Raw genomic sequence first — 18199 nt, 5'->3', positions numbered from 1 at the left:
ACAGAAAGAGCTACTGTTGTCTGAAGCTTTTATTTCAGATAGGTGTCCACTATGATACTTTTCTTAAAGCAAATTACTTGTAGTTCTTTTAAATAGCACTTTTACACTCAACTGGATAAGTAACCCCACCAAACAGAGTAAAATGCCTCACTTTAAAGCAACATTTATTAATATATTTATTTTTTGGCCACACAAAGAATTACACAGTCAGCTAAAAGTGCTTGTGTGCAATGGGTTGAACAGTTGCTGAAAAGCTGCCCTGTGTCCCTGAAAACAAGGTTTATGAGATTGATACAATTGAGCCAGAGTAAATGTGCTGGCTGTAACAATGAGCTAAAAGAGGCTACACAACATGGTAGAGCTTAGTAGTGACAATGACACATTTTTTTCAATGCTAATTTTAAGAAAAATATATATTAGCAGAGCTTTAAAGGGCAGAGTCACTATTTTTCATGTCTGTCTTTAAACAATAGTTTGTGCCAAATAAACAGTGACAACCATTTCTCCTGTTCATACTTGCAGTTAGAATATCCCTTCATAACGTATTTACAATATAAGCAATGTAAGCAATTTTTCTGTGCAAAAAATATATTTAAAATATATTTGAAGCTAATATGAAGCTTCAGCCATCCGAATTGGTCAAATCAAGTAAGTATCTTTCAATGTTTTCTTAGTGCCAAAGTCCCTCTTTTTGTTACTATACTCCCACTGCAGCTCAACAGGGAACACACAGAGGGCATTTGATGTTAAGAAAACTGTAAATGTGGCAGATATCCACTTGATATGACTAATTCATTCTGCAGACGTTGACCACCATCACGTACAATGACAGCACATTTAAACAGGATCTTTAATAGCCAGTATGGAGTGGACAGGAGGAATGATTACAGCTTTCAGTGTTCATATGGGCACCTGACTGTTTAAGACAGACTTGAATAACTGTGAACCTATGTCCTTTAAAGCCATTTAGTATATTTCCCTACTGAAAGGCAGTTATATTTCACTGACAGCTCCTCCTGAGCAGCTCAATTTATCACAACGCAGGCACAGGTTTAATGATAATTAATTATGGTTACTGAGCAATTCTGCATGTGGTAAGACTGTCTCCAGAGAGTTGAGGCACATTCAACCTTAATCAATGGATGACATTAAAGATTGAAACAGCCGGGGGAGGGAAAGTACAAGTTGGAGTAAGAGGTCAAACACAGGATGGAGCAGTCAGCTATAGGAATAAGCTAACAGTTGGAGCCTGAGGTTCTCATCTGTTGGATTAGTTCTTCTTCAGTGAACTAAATTCTCAGGGGACTTGCATTCAAGTAAGATTCCCCAAGATATCAGAGTAAAGATTCTATACTACAGCAACAAATTAAAAACTCTAGCACTCAGGTTTCTTCAAGGCATTTTCACATTACACTGTACCAAGTCATCAAGGTTCATCATGTGCCAGAGTTCTGTGAAGACACTTTTTTACTAATTGAACAAATACTGTCAAGGACATCAGTATAAATGTATGAGACACTAAAAAGAGAAGCACGTCTCGCCCACCAGATGGAGTAAATGACAGAAAGCATACTAAATAAAGAGAATTAAGATAAACAAGAGAATTAAACACCTTTCATATAGAGGAAATCTGACTTGAAGCTGTTGTTTAAGAGGCTTCTTAAGCTAAAAAAAAAATTTAAATATAACAGAAATACACACCGCTTCACCCCTGGAGGAAAGTGGCCGGGTGCCATTGCTATTGTTGTGCAAGGGAAGAAAAAAAAAGTCTGCATACAAACTGCTACACTGCCATCACATTCAGTTTTATTCACCCTCTATGCATTGTTTGATAGAGATATGTTATTCTCATTCGGGGGATAATTGAGGATTATAGGCTCTAAGCTGGCATTTTGAAGGCTTTTAAAGAACACCGATTTTCTCTGAGACAACCAATAGTGCATTTCTAAATTTAATGTCATTATATGAGGTTTCCTGTAGGAGAGTGACAAATGGGAGGGAAATAGTTTGTTGTGTAAACTTTTTAAGTGGTCATTGTAACATGTTGTTTCAGTCTTGGGTTGAACAATATGATGTAGTTTTTGGTTGTATATTGAAATGAGTTGTTTTTCCCAGTATGTTGTAGTTCTGCTACATGTAGTTATTGATTGTACAGAATACTCTTATTTGGTGTCTGTATGTTGTCATTTTAGTGTTGTCTCTTTTGTCTATTAGTGTGTGGATATGTTGTTCATGTGGATATGTTGTGTTCTCGTCTTCAGCAAAGACTATATTTCTTACGCAGGCTCACGGTCTTTGGGGTTGACCAGAAGCTTATGTTTTTGTTTTATCAGGCTGTGTTGGAAAGTATCCTCAGGTTTGGCATGTCAGCGTGGTACGGCAATCTCTCTGTTCAGGTTAAATCTAAACTTAACTGTCTGGTCCAGACAGCAATGAAAGTGATAGGGAGGACTGAAAACTCTCTGCTGTCCATATATGAAGAGTCTGTCCTCAGACTGGCACAGAGAGCTTCTTCTGATTCTGCCCACATCCTCAATCCAGAATACCAACTGTTACCATCTGGCAAACGTTACAGAACCCCCATATGCAAGTTCAACAGATTTAAATATTCATTCATCCCTACTTCCATTAGATTAATAAATAAGACTTTGTAAACAGGGTGAGGTGCATTGCTGTCATGTTGATGCTGCTAGGATTGGTGTAATCTCCTGTGGGAATGTGCAATATGTGTACTTATTATATTATATTTATGTATATGTGTGTGGGAATGTGCAATATGTGTACTTATTATATATGTATTTATTGAGTCAACAGGTAGCATTATATCATTTATTGTTGTGCAAATGTGCAACTTTACTTTTATTTTCTTTCTTTGTTCTTAACTATGGTGGCAGTGGTCTAAGCAATTAGAGCCTAAGACAAATTTCCCTTCGAGGACAATAAAGTATATATCTATATATATATATATATATATTACTATTACAGTTTGTAATGTACAGTTTATTAGCATTTTAAAGATGACAGAGGAGTCAATATGATCAGCCAGAACTGTTATCATTGTCTAACAAACCCACTGATGATGTATAGTATGTATTCTCACTAATTCCACCTTGTTTTCAAGTGGACTGCAGGTGAGCTTCAAATATTCACTGACATATCTTGTGGGCACTTCATACTGCACACATGCATACTATTTGCACTCTGTTTCTTAACCAAAAAAAGAAGCATGCAGTGTGTTCTCTCTCTGGTTGCAATTAGTTGCTAAAGTGGTATTTTACAGTTCAGTTCATTGGTTCATGGTCTTGCTTCTGATTGTGTTTTTTATAGGTGGGTGAGTGAATGAGTAATGAATAAATTATTTCATTTCTGTTTTTACTACCCACCTCACACCCCCATACGCTATTCATCATCTTAAACCTTTCTTTCTGTGGCCCATTGTATACAATCCTGACAGGTTATAAAAGCCATTTTTATCCACCACAATGGCTCTCTCACTTTGTCTCTCACTTACTCTCCAAAATGTCATACTTTCAGAGAGTTTACTGTTGTTCCGAGTTTGAGGTTGCTCAGTCATTGCTGTACTTGTTATTTGTACCCGTCCATTTATTCTTCAAAAGAAACATTCGAGAAAAAGGTGAAAGAGGTGAAAACAATCATTGTAAATGTGTAATTTTCTGGTTCGGTCGATGCCTTTCCTCATAAGGCAGTGATGAAAGACCCCCAAATTTTGTGTCTTAAGAAAGTAGTCTGCCTTCAGTTGCACATGCACCATCCATGCCATCTTTTTTTTTTACATCACTTGCAGGGCAGCCTGATACTGGCTCAACATGTACTGACTGTGGTTATTCACGGTTCCCAGGACATGATTTTTTTATTACATCATCAAATTTTGTGTTGCATTACCGGTCAAAAGGTAACACTGGCTGGCTGGCTCTAAGGATGGCAGTGTTGTTCAGTCTGCCACTTTGGTCCAGACTGAAATATCTCATACATTATAGATTGCCATGAAATTTTGAGACATTTATGGTCTCCAACGGATAAAGCTTGATGACTGACTTTTCATGTGGTGTCACCTGCAGGTCTGACTTTCAATTTGTTCGATACTTTGGTTTATGACTGAATACTCACAAAATTAAAGACATTCCAACAGCCTCGGTCACACTTTGTGTTAAGTGCTAATTATCAAATGTCACTATGCTAACAGGCTAAACTGAGATAATGAAAATGGCCAATCTACCCTAACCTTTATCATTGCTGTTGTAAGCATGTTAGCATGCTTAGCATGTTAGATTTTAGCTCAAAACACCACTGTGCCTAAGTACAGCTTAAAAGCCTATAAAAAAACTGAAATGTGCAGTGTCATAATTTGAGATGTCCTGTCCCTGCCTTCAGGGTTGTATTTTGTTGTTGCATTATTTGTCTTGGATTGGATTTCACCCAGCTTGGCTTTTCAGAAGTGAGACTTTAGGCCTGTTTACTGTCATGAATAAGTCCAAAAGGTTTATCCACCTGACTTTTACACAGATCTGACACTGCTCAGCTATGGCATGCAAAGTGAACATGGGTTCCTAAGATACTACAGTAAGGACACTTATCAAGTTTAGACATGAACCTTCGCTCTCAGCTATAAATTCCACACTTCCTCCTTGCAGAGATGTTTGAATATGAATGTAAGGTGACCAAATAGAAATCCTTTTAAGTGTCATTAGATTATTCTTACAATTTCAGATGCATACATCTCTTATGAATAATACTCTAAATATGATGTCTAAAAACAGAAGGAAAGTGGGTTCACTATCTTTTGTCAGAGAGACAGAATGTTAAAGTAGTGTAAGTTACAGTCTTTATTGTATTCAACAGCAGTACAATGAAATAGTCTCTCACTGGTTTGTAGTCAGACAATCTGTACAATATGCCCATCTTTTTAATAATACATTGCCTCTAAAACTCGTTCACATGAGATAACACTGTGCCCACAGCAAATCTGTGCAATGTGGTTAAATGAGCAGTGAAGAATGTGTGTATGTGTTAACACTAGTTCCCCGCCCTCTTGAGGTCAGCAAACACACAAGCATACACTTCATACATTCACACTCAAGCACACATAGATACAAATGTCTACACACAGGTTTGACAATTAATGTCCTGGTGCGACATGCTGCAAAATATGCAATTTGCTGGAGGTCACAGGGGTATCCCAGAGCCAAAGAGACTTTCAAAGCAAGCATGACCTCAGTGTGGAACCATTAGTGGGTGTGAGGGACAGGGTGCAGCAGCAGGTCACAGCACTTTCTTTCCCTCTCATCACACCGAATAAAGCAAAAAGAGGACCCTAAGACTAGTAATTCACAGTTTTAATTTTTATTAATTGGATAAACAGTCCCTATTTAACTCTTATGTCAGGGACATTGGGAAGTGATTAAATTTTTAAAATATCAGCAATGTGTTTTACAGTGCTTCTTGGACCACTGAATGAAGCAATCAGAATGATGATACATTTTGTCAGAAATCCTTGAGATTTCCATGTCTCCCCTAGGAAGTGAGCCCTTATCAAACAGAGCAATGCAGTAAGGTCTCCTTAAAGTTTGATAAAACATTGTCAGAATACAGATAGAAATATCCCAGTGGATAGTCGTCACTCTGCTAAACCCTTATTTGTGTTATAAAGGTCACATAAAGGTTAAATTATCAATCATCTAAATGTGTTGTGGGGTATACAGGGAGTATATGTAATAAATGAAGATGAGAGCTCATAATATGGCAAGGAGAGATGAAAAGCAAGAAAGGTGGACAGGTTGTTTGGATAACAGCATTTTGTGACTAATAACAGTTAATATAGCTCTCTCTCTGATTAGCTGGTGAAATTAGATATAGAAATGTGCTGCCCTTACCTTTGAAAACTCACCAATTCATCAAACACCTATATTAACAGGTTTTGTACAAAAGATTTGTACAAAACAAAATCCAAAACGTCTTATTATCTGCATTTTCTCAGCCTGAGCCCGTTATTAGATATGCAGAAAGATGTAGCCTTTGGTTAGAAGACTCAAACACATTTCTGAGTTTATTCTTATGATATATACTAATTGGATATAGTTATATGAAGCCATCTCCCGCAAAGTTGCAGACAAATGAATCAATTCTTTGAAGAGTTCATTTGATGCATTGGAAATCCAGTGTTGTGACATAATGTGTTACAGGAATAATAGTGCCTATGATGAATGGGCTAAACAAATGATTTAATTATTCCAGTAATAACATATAAATGCTTGCCAAAGGGGAAAAACTGCTCATTATTTCTGCAATATTTGCTTTTATCTTTTTATCCCCAGTGCAAGTTTGAAAAGCTTTTATAGTTAAGTTCAGCTGTGGGACTTTAACCACTAACAAAAAAAGGGATTTATCTAAATAATGTTAAGCAATCATTTATCTAATTTTCGGTCAAATAATCTATGTAACATACTGTATATATGAGTTGCACAAGTCTTTGTTTGTTTTTTGTTTTGTTTTTGTAGTTGATCACCTTGAAATGAAGATACACAGTGAAGAGTGAGGGGCTAAGTGTATTTCCTGGTTTTATCATGCAGAAACTGTGCTTAATAATACATATAAAGTTTAATGAGTTTAATACAAAATCACGGTTCATATAATTACATAAATAATGTAATCTAACCTCCAGTGGCTTGTAATCATTAAAAGTGTGCATATCCGTCATTTAATATAAATAACTAGTAGTGTTATTAAAAAGACCTAATTCATTCAATCATGTCAGTGTTTGTGTGCTCCATTGGAATCTTTCTTCCATTGTCATTGTCATTGTTTGAGCTTAAATATGTCTTATTTCTGCATGTTATTTGTTAGTCCTGACCAAAAGGATAAATAATGATAAGCGGTTAAAAATGTATGTTTCTCGTAAATACTACCTTTGCACAGGAGGTCTTACCACAAAGTTATAACGCTATGACTCACGTCTCTCTCTCTCTCTCTCTCTCTGTGTGGCTTCCTGTTGTCTGTCTCACTGTCTAAGCTCTCTCCATTCTTTAACCTCAGTCTACAGTCTACTGTTTCTGTCTTTGCCAAATCTCTTGTTGGATTCAGCTTGATTGATTGTAATGAATTTGGGGAGCTCAAACATGGCTGGAGGTGCACTGGAGACGGCCTTCTCTCTCCTGCTGCTTGCCTCTATTATACAAGGTAATCTTGGACAACATGTGCTATTGTTCATATAATATACAAGTAAAGATTTGTGTGGATTTAAAATCTGTATCGGCTTCTGGTATGACAAGCTTCCTCAGTATAATACTATGATTGTATCTGCCTGCATCCCAGTAGACTGCAGTCTGTAATAGCAACTTCAAAGTGCAAGTGATTGTGTCTCTTCACTTTCCTCGCCTCCAACACTATCTGATGTGCTTGACAGGGCTCCGGGATGTTGATCTGTTCCATAATGAAACGGTGGAAGCAGTAGTGGGCCAGAACATTAGCCTACCCTGTATTGTGAAAAACAGTGCCAATATAAAGGTTGTCAATACTGAATGGGGTAAGAGAGAAAATGAAATCAAAAAGCTGGCTCTGTACACACCAGGTTTTGGAGTCTATCGGTTTAGGCCTAATGTAAGCATCCAGACTGTGTACAATGATGCAAAGAACTTCATGGGCTCCTATCTACAGCTTTATGAGGTGGAGAAAGAGAACGGTGGCATCTATGTTTGTGATGTTACAACTTTTCCTTTTGGCTCCATCAGAGTTGAAACAGTGCTAAAGATCAAAGGTAAGGCAGACACACACACACACACGACTGTACATGCCTCAGCCAAGACACTGCAGTTCTCATATGATTTAATATGTGATTAGAGATGTAACTTTCTGATCAGAACCTACAGAATGACAACAACTTCTATCTTATTGTCCAATGCTTGTTTTTAATGTTACCCCTGATTGCATCACAGCGCTGTTACTCCGCTGCTCTCAGCAGTTTACTTATGAGCAAATGTATGTAATAATTGCAAGTACACATCCAAGAGCTGTGTTGACATGAGATATACTGTATATTTTCATCCCTTTATTCAGCCCATCTTTAAATAAAGTTGTCAGTATTATTTTGCTAATATTCAAGCTGATCCGCCGTAGTCACTGATTCTTTTCATTTTACAATTTTTTTTTTATATATTTAAGCATTCTTGTGTAGTCAGCTCAAATTAATCTATTTTTCCTCTCTAACAGATGTTGTCAGAATAACGTGTGATGCAAATAGCACTGTTGAAGTCCAGTCTGGAGAAAATGTGACCATTAAATGCAAGGTATCCCCAATTGCACAGTACAGGTGGACCAAGGTACAGGCCATTTTCTTCATTCCTGTGAATTTTACTTCATTTCAGGATTACAAAAACACCCCTTCAATATGAAATGTATGTATGCATGTGCCACATTGTCTTGTTTTGCCCTAGAATGAGAAGCTGGTGTCGCAGAGTGAATCTCTGGAGCTCTGGTGGGTGACTTCTGCTCACGCAGGGGTTTATACACTGTCTATCAACACAGGAAACGAAACCCTGCATGAGATGTTCAACATCATAATCCTAGCAACCACTACAAGCTCAAGGAGAGGTGAGCTGCTCCATTCCTTTGCAGCTTTTTCTCTTTGTATCATGCTTAATTTCAGAAATTCCTCAGGACTTAATAAACTGCACTGGACCAGAGAGCTGATACTTGACTTTTGTCATTATACTGTAGCTCACTCCATTTAAAAATTTAATTAGCTGGAAGGAAAGAGACAGATTCAAAGGATTTTGAAGCTGCCAGCTATGTTATGAAATCATACCACAATGTGAATAAATTGAGAGGTACCAAACATGAAAAAATGTAAAACTCTCAATTATTTGCTACAAATCATTTGCCCCTTTGGACTAGAGTGAATGCTGAACCAAGTTGAACTAAAGCAGTATTCACAGGTTTTTAAATTCTAAAACAACCACACTACTTGTCATCTACCTCCACTGGTTATATAGTAGCTTATAGTGCTGAGAGTGGGCAATGTGTTAGTAGGAAAATAATACCAGGCTGTCTACATGTTTCTCATGAGAATATTAATATGTACTAAGACGAAAAAGAAAGCAAAGAAAAAAAATGCAGGAGCCACGCACATGTCAGTAGTCACTTCCTGCTTTGCATCTCCAACTCCTTTACTTTAAAACCACAGCAACACACACACACACACACACACACACTCACACACATACATACTGTACACGCACACAGAGAGAGCAACAACATCTCTGAATCATGTCATGGGGTGAGAGCACAATCTGTTGGACAGATAAGAGTAGTACAGCCTAAGTGACGATTTGAAAAATGATATGAGATGAGCTACTTGAAACGGAAATAGACTGTAATAGACCACATCCTATAGCAGAAATGGTTTGCATGGTTAATATGTTTGTAAATCAGCAAAATTGTGCAGAAGTCTAATCTCCCAGCTGTGTCTCAAAGGGGATGGGAGCTTAAATGGATGATGTCTCTGAATATAAGAACTGTAGATAAAATAATTGACACACAACAGATGAACTATACTCATTAATTAGGAATACATATTCACCATCATGTTGAATTCGAAATTCATGCAGATACAGATTTGCCTTGGATCAGCAATCTGTTCCCATCACTGCCCAGGTCCTTGAATGAGTTCTTTGCCTGATTTTACCTATTGATTATTCACAGCATGCTCATAAATGCCAACTTGTTCCATGTTTTAATGATGTATCACGGTGTCCTGGGTATTTTAAAGTTGTGTGCATTACTTATAGTTTCTACTCTAAATTCAGCTTTTCAATGTGAAGCTCATTAAAGGAACAGTTTGACATTTGTTGATAAATGCTTATTGGCTTCCTTGTCAAGAGTTTGATACCATTCACACATCTGTAAGGTAAAATACTTTGCTCCAGCCAAAAGCCTGTTAGCTTAATTTGGCATAAAGCTGTTTACTCCTGTTTCCAGTCTTCATGCTAAGCTAAGTGGCTGCAGACACCAGCTACTCTTCTAACATATGGTCTTATTTAACTCCTGGCAAGAAAGCAATTACTCAAAATGTTGGCTATGCCTTTAACTGGGATGTCACAAAGACAGACACATTCATTTCTGTTACATACTGGCTCCAGTGTGTTTTTCATGTCATGTATTTATTTTCTAGCTGGGTGATGACAAGAATTTCTGATAATGCACTGACAACATGAAAAAAGTACATTTTGTTGCTGACAGATTATTTGGTGTAAACTTTCATGTTTTGCTTGTTTCAGATCTTGTGACAGTGTCGCCATGGTTTGATGTAACTGAAGGTCTGAACAAATCAGCAGACAGCAGCCTTACCACATCACAGACCACTGAGCTTTCACCCACTGACACTAGTGTAACTTCGACCATAGGTGTGGCAACTGGTGTAACAGATAATAATCCCAACAATAACCTCAGCAATGTTACTAACACATCCTTCAACAACTTCCACAACTTGACTACATTAAGTTATGGTAAAACCATGTTGGCCAGTGATGTGACGAGGAATGACATGAGTTCAGAGGAGTCCAGCACCTTGGGAAGCAATATAACACACTCTTCAAAACCTGGTGCAACCCCAACTTTGATCACTGGAAGTACAACAGAAGCCATTGAGGATAACGGTAATAATTACTTATTTCACAGTTAATTGCTTTATGATGGAAAAATCTCGATTTTCTTCCTTTCCCTCTAATTAAAGCAACATATCAAGGATCTGTGACTAAATTCTGCCCTGCAACTCAAAAACAAAAGTGAAACTTTTATATAATCAACAAAAGGATACATTATCCATTACCATTTTGTCTGTCTGCATCTACATCTCTATGTTTGCCTGAAATTAGCTTTTCATTAATGCTCTCTTGGGGGATATAATTTGCTCTGGGGAGTGCCAACAGTGTGGGTTGCTTTGTGACAATGAGGGGAGCCACTGTGCTGGAGAGTAAAAATAAAAATGAAATTAAAAGCAGCAAATAACTAAGCAAAAGCATTGCTATTTTTTTTAGTGGACAAGAACACAGGTGAACATAAGCCACAGATTCACCATCTGCGTCTTCCTCAAGTGTGTTGGCCTTACAGATTCTGGTTATCTCAGCCTCAGGCTGAATACCTTTTTAAAGGTAGAAAACTTGTTAAATAAGTGTAAACTCATGGAGTTGGGGCATGACCAGCTGTGGGGGAGGATTGCAATAGACACTTTGCTGACTCAAGGCAAAAACATTCACATTGTAGCTTAACATTTATTATCAGTATTTGTTGCAAACTGGTCGGTTCCACCAGAGCAAACTGATCAATGTCCTAGACACAGATCTCTGGCTGCTGTCTTCCAAAATGACACTTTTTCCCTTCTCTGAATGTTCTACTTAGATACTGGACGAAGTCATCTGTTGTTGGTGTGCATCATCGTTCCGATTCTGGTATTGATCGCTGGCATTCTGTACAGGAGACATATCATAAAGAAGAGGTGAAACTCTCGCTATACACTACATCCATTTACACATGCTTGTAGTTGTTCAGGTCACCCAGTGAAAATAGGAACATTTCTCTTGTATATTTCCTGAATACAGCTAACATTCTAGGAATGTGCTCTTACTGTCTTTCTTTCTTTCTACAGGATGAGTGAACCTCCTCCATTTAAACCCCCTCCTCCTCCAGTCAGGTACACAGCTACAAGACAACGGAACAAACCGCCATTCCCCATCTCAAGGTGTAATTCAGTAACAGAACTTGACATGAAACAAGTGTCTAACATATAATGTAAACTGTGTGAACTGTCTTTGCTACATGCAGAATCTACTTTCACTTGTGGTCAGTTTCAAACTGCAGCGAAGGCTTGTGCAATTGTGCAAAAACAGGCTGTATATTTGGCTTTGGCTTGGGGTGGGTGGGTTTTTTTTTTACTATCCTGTATAAAATGTTTTGTTTTTACTCTTACAGAAATAAATATTTTGTGATGTTTGGTTTTGTTGGTTTTTGTATTGAACATATTGATAATTCACCACAACGTTTCTAATATTTGAAAATAAATTCAGGTTTAATTTGCCTTAGATTTTTTTTCTCTTTACTATTATATTGCAGGTGCTTTCATTTTTATCTTTACTCTCACAATATGATATATACACATTGCTTTTTAATGCAGTCATTTAAGTTATCGTTATTCTATCTCATGCAACCTTCAACAAGCACTTTTTTTTTGCACTGAACAAAACTTAACCGCTGATTTACTGTCTATGTTAATCTGCTGCATCGGCCATAAAGCTGCATCGGCCATTCTGGCTTTCATCTGTAAAGTATGTGATTTAGGACTTCCTGTTCAAAAGCCCAATGACTTCCCCCTATGTAGATGCTAAAATGCTGATGATGCAAGTGACGACTCTCAAAGACCACTGGTGTCCACAGCTACCACAGAGTGACACTTAAGTCTACAAAGTGGGGGCTTAAGCCACAAACCACATGGGCTTAATGGCTAAAAAGACATGACAACCACTGGATGCCATCATTCAGGAAATCAGTGTTGTTGAAATATTTGTTAATACAGCTTTTCATATTTTTGAGTATTTATTAGTTTTATTTTTTTAATCCTCTGTGTTGATGATTTACTTTGATGTGCTTTCTCAGTAACACACACACACACACACACACACACACAGACTCACTTGTACATTTAGCCATTTTGAGAACTGGCTGTTTTTTTCTGCCTTCTGATTTTCCGACCACAGTAGCAAAACCACAATGTACTGTGAGTACGCACGATGTTGTCTATTTTTGAACTATTGTTTGAAATGATAAACACACAAATACAATACAAATAGTATGTACTGTACAGGCCTATTGTACTATACACAAATCAAACACATTTTTGTGTGCACGTTATTCACGACACTGTGGGACCTGATTTCTGCCATCTTGGGACTGAAAAGGCGGTTCCTACAAACTGAACTATTAATTTAGGGTTAAGTCATTTTTTTGACTAAAACTAAGATTAGGGGTTAACTGAATTGAAATGAATTGAATTTACCAAATATATTTTTTGCTGGCAAATAAATTGAATTAAACTTTTCTGGCCTATCTGTTTTTTTCTTTGCACACATTTTTAAACTTACTGATTTTTGGATTAACATAAAATTGTATTAATTGAAAATTGCTACCAGATGTTTGTTGTCATCTTAGTGCTATTGCGACCTATGTGAAATTGTATGGTATCTCGCAATGCAATCAGTCTGCATGCCTAAAAATGAGGTTATATTGTTTCCTGTTTGTAACTGTAGAGCAGCCAGTTTTCAAAGCGTTGTGATAAGAGAGAGGTAACTAAGGAGAGGTAAAAATAGACTACAGTGTAGCACACCTCTCTGACTAAATGCGGTGATGCCCTGTAGCCTGATAGCAACCGTGTCAGACAGACAACCCATTTTGTTCAAGTCGGCTGGAATATGAGCATCACAACTGGTAAGATCAAAATAACTTTTGGAACTTATGAAACTATATTTTGATTTGCAAATTTGAATCTAATATTTCTACGTAGTACATGTCGTTGTAAATATTGTATGTTTCCCAAAGGAAATCATCAGAATCAAAAGCACATGTCACAGAATGGTAGAACAAACGGTGAATGTAACAAAGCATTGAGTTGATAATTAGAACTTATGTGATAGTACCTTGTTTTGTTTAACATGCGCGTAGTGTCACAATACGTTGACGTTTATTGTACCATGTGCACTACTTGACTTCAGAAACACTTTACACCTTTTAATCTAATCATTTGTCTCGTTCCAGTATACAAAACTGGGGTTACAGTAAATTATAGTAGCGTGAATGAATATCCTGTGAAATGTGTCAGTACAGTGCAGTTAAAAATTGGTATTTCCGTTTCAGAAAATAATTATTTGAAGGCAAAACAGTGACTTAAAGGCCACTATTAGAAAAAACATCCTTACATGTTCCACATGCAGTAGCACATGGTAGTTACAGTAGTATTTACAGTATGCTAACACTTAGGCTATAGCTTTATAATGGCTATAATATTCTTTAACGTCCGCAACATTCTCTGTTTTCTTCTGATTGGAAGTCAAATATCTTTGTAGCATTTCGCTGCATGTTTGTCACCAGTGTGTGATGACGCATTTAAAAAAATGTTTCATCTTTTTTTGTATGCTATTGAGAAATACACAGGGAAATCCCATGGAATATTAGTGATGGCTTCCACACTGGCTCAGGAAACGTCACAGTTTTTGATCCCCACACAGACAGAAATGAAACAGTTGAAGGTGTTAATAGTCGGTGTTTGTCTTGTAGAGTGTTTCACTGAATTGGTTGGTCTGGTGGTATTATCTCTGGCCTTGCTGATCTCTTTGTGCCTCAATGTCATCTTCTGTGTCAGACGGACAGCCTCTTTCTGCAGAGGTATGGAGGTTTTGCTCTTGTCTCATTGTTTTAATTTTGTAAATGTGGTTATGTTTATTCAAAAATTTTCTCAGATATTACCAGTACAGGGCATTTTAGAAATGCTAAATATTTTGTTTATACAAACAGGTGGCTGTTGGCACCGACACACTTCTGAAGGAGAAAGGTATAATTTTTATAGCTAAACGTATATCTAATAAGGCTTTCTGCATGTTAACAAGTCCAGCACTTGTAAATGTGTAAATGTGCAAATGTATTCCAATATTCTAATTTCTTTATTATCTACAAATGACATATTCTTGTGTAAATAAACCTTGATATCTTGTTGAAGCCCGTCGCAGAATGAAGGACGTTATTTCCATGACCTCAATCATCATGAGCAGCAGTTAGATCCTAACAATCATTGTGAGGAACAGGAAAATCCAATCTATGGCAACATTAGCACAGATAGAACTGGTGAGTGCAGGCCTGCTTTCTGTCACCTTTTTAGAAAAATGCAGTGAACCAATCGGTCTGTTACAAAAGTATAGATTTTATATGCCTTAGTTTGTATATCTAATTTGATTTTCTTTGTAAGTATGATATGAAAATATCATGTAGTCAAGGTTTAGAAACATTCAATGTGTTTTAACAAAGGCTAAAAGTATATTTGAAGCAGTTCCCACTTTAAATAATGTCCTTTACTTGTTCTTGGTTCTGTAGACGTTTGCTATGAGATGATGACCATGAAACCCGCACGAGATCGTTTGAAGGTAAATGCTGTCACTACATGTTCAGACTAGCAGCGATCACCAGCACAATATATCTATAGGTTTCTTTTCATGTAGTTTGTTGCGTGGGAAAAAGAAATATTATTGCACATGGGAAAAAACAAACTTCATTGTCATTTTTCAGTTCACTGCAGCGTGAGGTTAATTTTGTGCCTGCTTGGAGCTGCTTATTAATTTTCACTGATTACACTTGATTTGCACATGTTTTTTTTTTCTTTTTTTCTTGAGTGTATGCGAGAATGAAATAACTTGTTAAACCTCTCTAGTATGTAAGATAAAATGTAGTGACTATAAGATGCAGTAGGTAACAGTGGAATCATATTCTAAACTGGTTAAGTGAATATATTTGTACATGTTGGTATTCTGGTATACTTGCTGTGATATTCACACATGAAAAATAAATATGTGATTAATACATTCAATGTAAAAATATGAAGTTGAACCCGTGCTCATTTGCTTTCAAAACGGAAGACATCTGACACCATAGACACATTGTGGTCAATGAAACTGTGGCAATACAATTAAGCACTAAATGTTCTAAAAATAGACTCGTGAAATACATGAGAACCATCAACATCCTATCTGTGAATGTGTCTTTTAAACCACAGCATTTTGTCTTGCAAATGCAACTGTAACAACCTACATTTCCTCCATTGTCCAAAACCAGTCACCAGAGTCTGACCTGAATTATGCCTCGCTGGATCTGAAAATGGCAAAGAAACGCAAGAAGAAGTATCGCAATCAGCAAGGCCAGGGACGGAACAAACAAGATCGACTGTCAGTCCACCTCACACACCCCATGAATGCTTTCATGGAAGTGGAAGCAGACATGGATGCTCACCTTCCTCCCAGAGACACCAGCACAATGGTTTCACACAGTAGCATCTACCTGAACAGTCAACAGATAGCCCAAGAGACAGAAGATATGGAAAGAGAAAGGAGTATAAACATAGAAACAGAGAGTATGGGCTGGGAAGAAATAAGAAGGCAAGAAGATGGGGAAAGTAGAGAATGGAAAGAAGAGCAAGAAAGTGAGGAAAGAACAGATAGACAAAATAATGGGAGTGTATGCACACAGCTTCCACAGTTGGAGGCTATTCAGAGTGACACAGATCACTTAATTGGCAACTTTAGCCTTGATACTGACCAACAAGATTAGGCAGACATGATGTCATTACTGTTTTATTGTTTCAAACTAGGTAACCTAAAAAAACAATAAAAGATACCATCTATTACTGTGTCTGCAAGAATGAAAACTACGTCATCTTCAATATTCGGTTAGCTTTGAACAGTTGAGCAATTTCCTCTTTGGTGCAAACAACCTATCTCTTGAACTCTCCACATTGAGCAACTGAGGGGAAAATATGTTACCTTTCTGTGCTGAGGGAGCAATGAAAAAGGAAAGTCTACGTGTGACATTTAGAGGTCAAGGGCTACATGGAAATTTTGTTGTGACTTTGTTGTGAAAGACAAGGAAAACAGCAGATCATCAGAAGATTGTTAATTGTTCTGATGTCTCGTCTCACAGAAAAGCACGAGGGGAAAAAATGTTTTACATTTGTTGTCAGTGCTGTAGATGCTGGCCGGGCCTGAGAGGAAATACTTTCGAGAAGTGAGTCTGCTTTTTAGACGTGTGTGACGGATATAAAGATAATATTATAGGCAAGGCTGTACAAAGGGGAAAGCTATCAGTATAATATACTGTGACTAATGCTATTTTATTTTCCCTGTGGGTATATTGTTATGTAAATGTCACCCACAAAGGATTTTCCGCGTCAACATTGTGATAATGGTCATTACCTTTATGATCTATTGCACTTATGAGCTAATGTGTCATCTGCTTAAATAAATTATTTCTTTTTCTGTAATCCCCACTTGGAATTTCATTTCCTGCCCTGCTAACAGCTGAAGAAACTGAGCTCTGAAGTGAACTCAGCAATCAGAGGTCTGCAGCACACGTAGTGTTTGTTGAGAGCTTATCAATACTTGACCATGGCGTACTTCCCCTCAATGGATATATTTTTGGCTCCAGGTCTTTTTGATCAAACAGTTGCAGACATACAGGGAAGCCAAACAAAAATATACACACACAAATAAACAGGCACTGAATTTGATACTGTAATAACTTGCATGTGAATGAATAGAAATTACAAAGCAAAGCAAAATGGTTACTATTGATCAAATATGTCAAATACTGGTATGAGAAATCCTGGAAATGTGTTTCTTTCAATAGTGCTAGAGACCTGCACCTCAGCATTGTCACATTTAAGCTGGAACTATAAGCATTTTAAGATGATAAAATCAATTATCAACCATGAACTTAAATATGTAAATTCCATTAATGATAACCCAATAATCCTTTACAGTCTCTCCATGTTACATCTACGTCACCCTATATGCACTCTGTTGGACTGCTCAGAAAATTTCCTTGGTTACCTTGGATGATATAATAAAAGGAAGACTTTTCATCCTACTCAAAAAGAGGTTTTCAGGTGTTCTTACATAGGCGGATGGTGGAATGAGGAAAGAAATGTTTTGTGTGTGGCATATTTATGGTCTTTGGTACAGTAAAAGAAAAACAGCAATCTATACTAAATGTTCCCCCAGTATCATGTTTAAATTGACTGTGATGTCCTTATGCATAGAAATGTTCTTTGTAGTTTTCTTCCACAAGCCTGAAGTGTGGCTAAGAAAGAGTATTTTAAGACCATCAAGTGCTCAGGCCACAACATTATGTCTTTTATATTGTGCAATAAAATGCTTGCTGACACAAAAACAGTTTTGATGAATGAATACTAGGCTATCCTTTAAACTTTTCTGAACATGATCTCTTCAAAAATGATTGTGTAACCCATAGTTTTTTAATTAATGTGAAATGATTGAAATGTCTAAACAAAATCATATTTTAGCTGCATTTCTTTTACTCCGTGTGGAAGAGTTTGCTTAATGTGTTTCCCAACAATTTAGTATGATACTTTCATAATGTT

General features: G+C 37.1%; 2 protein-coding genes across 2 annotated transcripts; both read left to right on the top strand.

The window, feature by feature from the left end:
- The first annotated feature begins 7032 nt into the window (after nucleotides 1-7032).
- si:ch1073-15f19.2 (T-cell surface protein tactile) lies at nucleotides 7033-11889 on the top strand. The gene is made up of 7 exons (XM_053331869.1): nucleotides 7033-7194; nucleotides 7421-7771; nucleotides 8224-8333; nucleotides 8448-8604; nucleotides 10290-10667; nucleotides 11410-11506; nucleotides 11657-11889. The coding sequence occupies exons 1-7, from the start codon at nucleotides 7113-7115 to the stop codon at nucleotides 11796-11798; spliced, it is 1317 nt and encodes a 438-aa protein (XP_053187844.1). The 5' UTR covers nucleotides 7033-7112; the 3' UTR covers nucleotides 11799-11889.
- A 2345-nt stretch (nucleotides 11890-14234) lies between these two features.
- On the top strand, nucleotides 14235-16371 carry LOC128370914 (uncharacterized). The gene is made up of 5 exons (XM_053331097.1): nucleotides 14235-14442; nucleotides 14572-14608; nucleotides 14774-14898; nucleotides 15145-15194; nucleotides 15880-16371. Exons 1-5 carry the CDS (start codon nucleotides 14235-14237, stop codon nucleotides 16369-16371), a joined length of 912 nt encoding a protein of 303 aa, XP_053187072.1.
- Nucleotides 16372-18199: the final 1828 nt, after the last annotated feature.

This window comes from Scomber japonicus, chromosome 13, assembly GCF_027409825.1.
Source record: "Scomber japonicus isolate fScoJap1 chromosome 13, fScoJap1.pri, whole genome shotgun sequence".
NCBI classification, from domain to species: Eukaryota; Metazoa; Chordata; class Actinopteri; order Scombriformes; family Scombridae; genus Scomber; species Scomber japonicus.
This window is presented reverse-complemented; position numbering and strand designations above follow the sequence as displayed.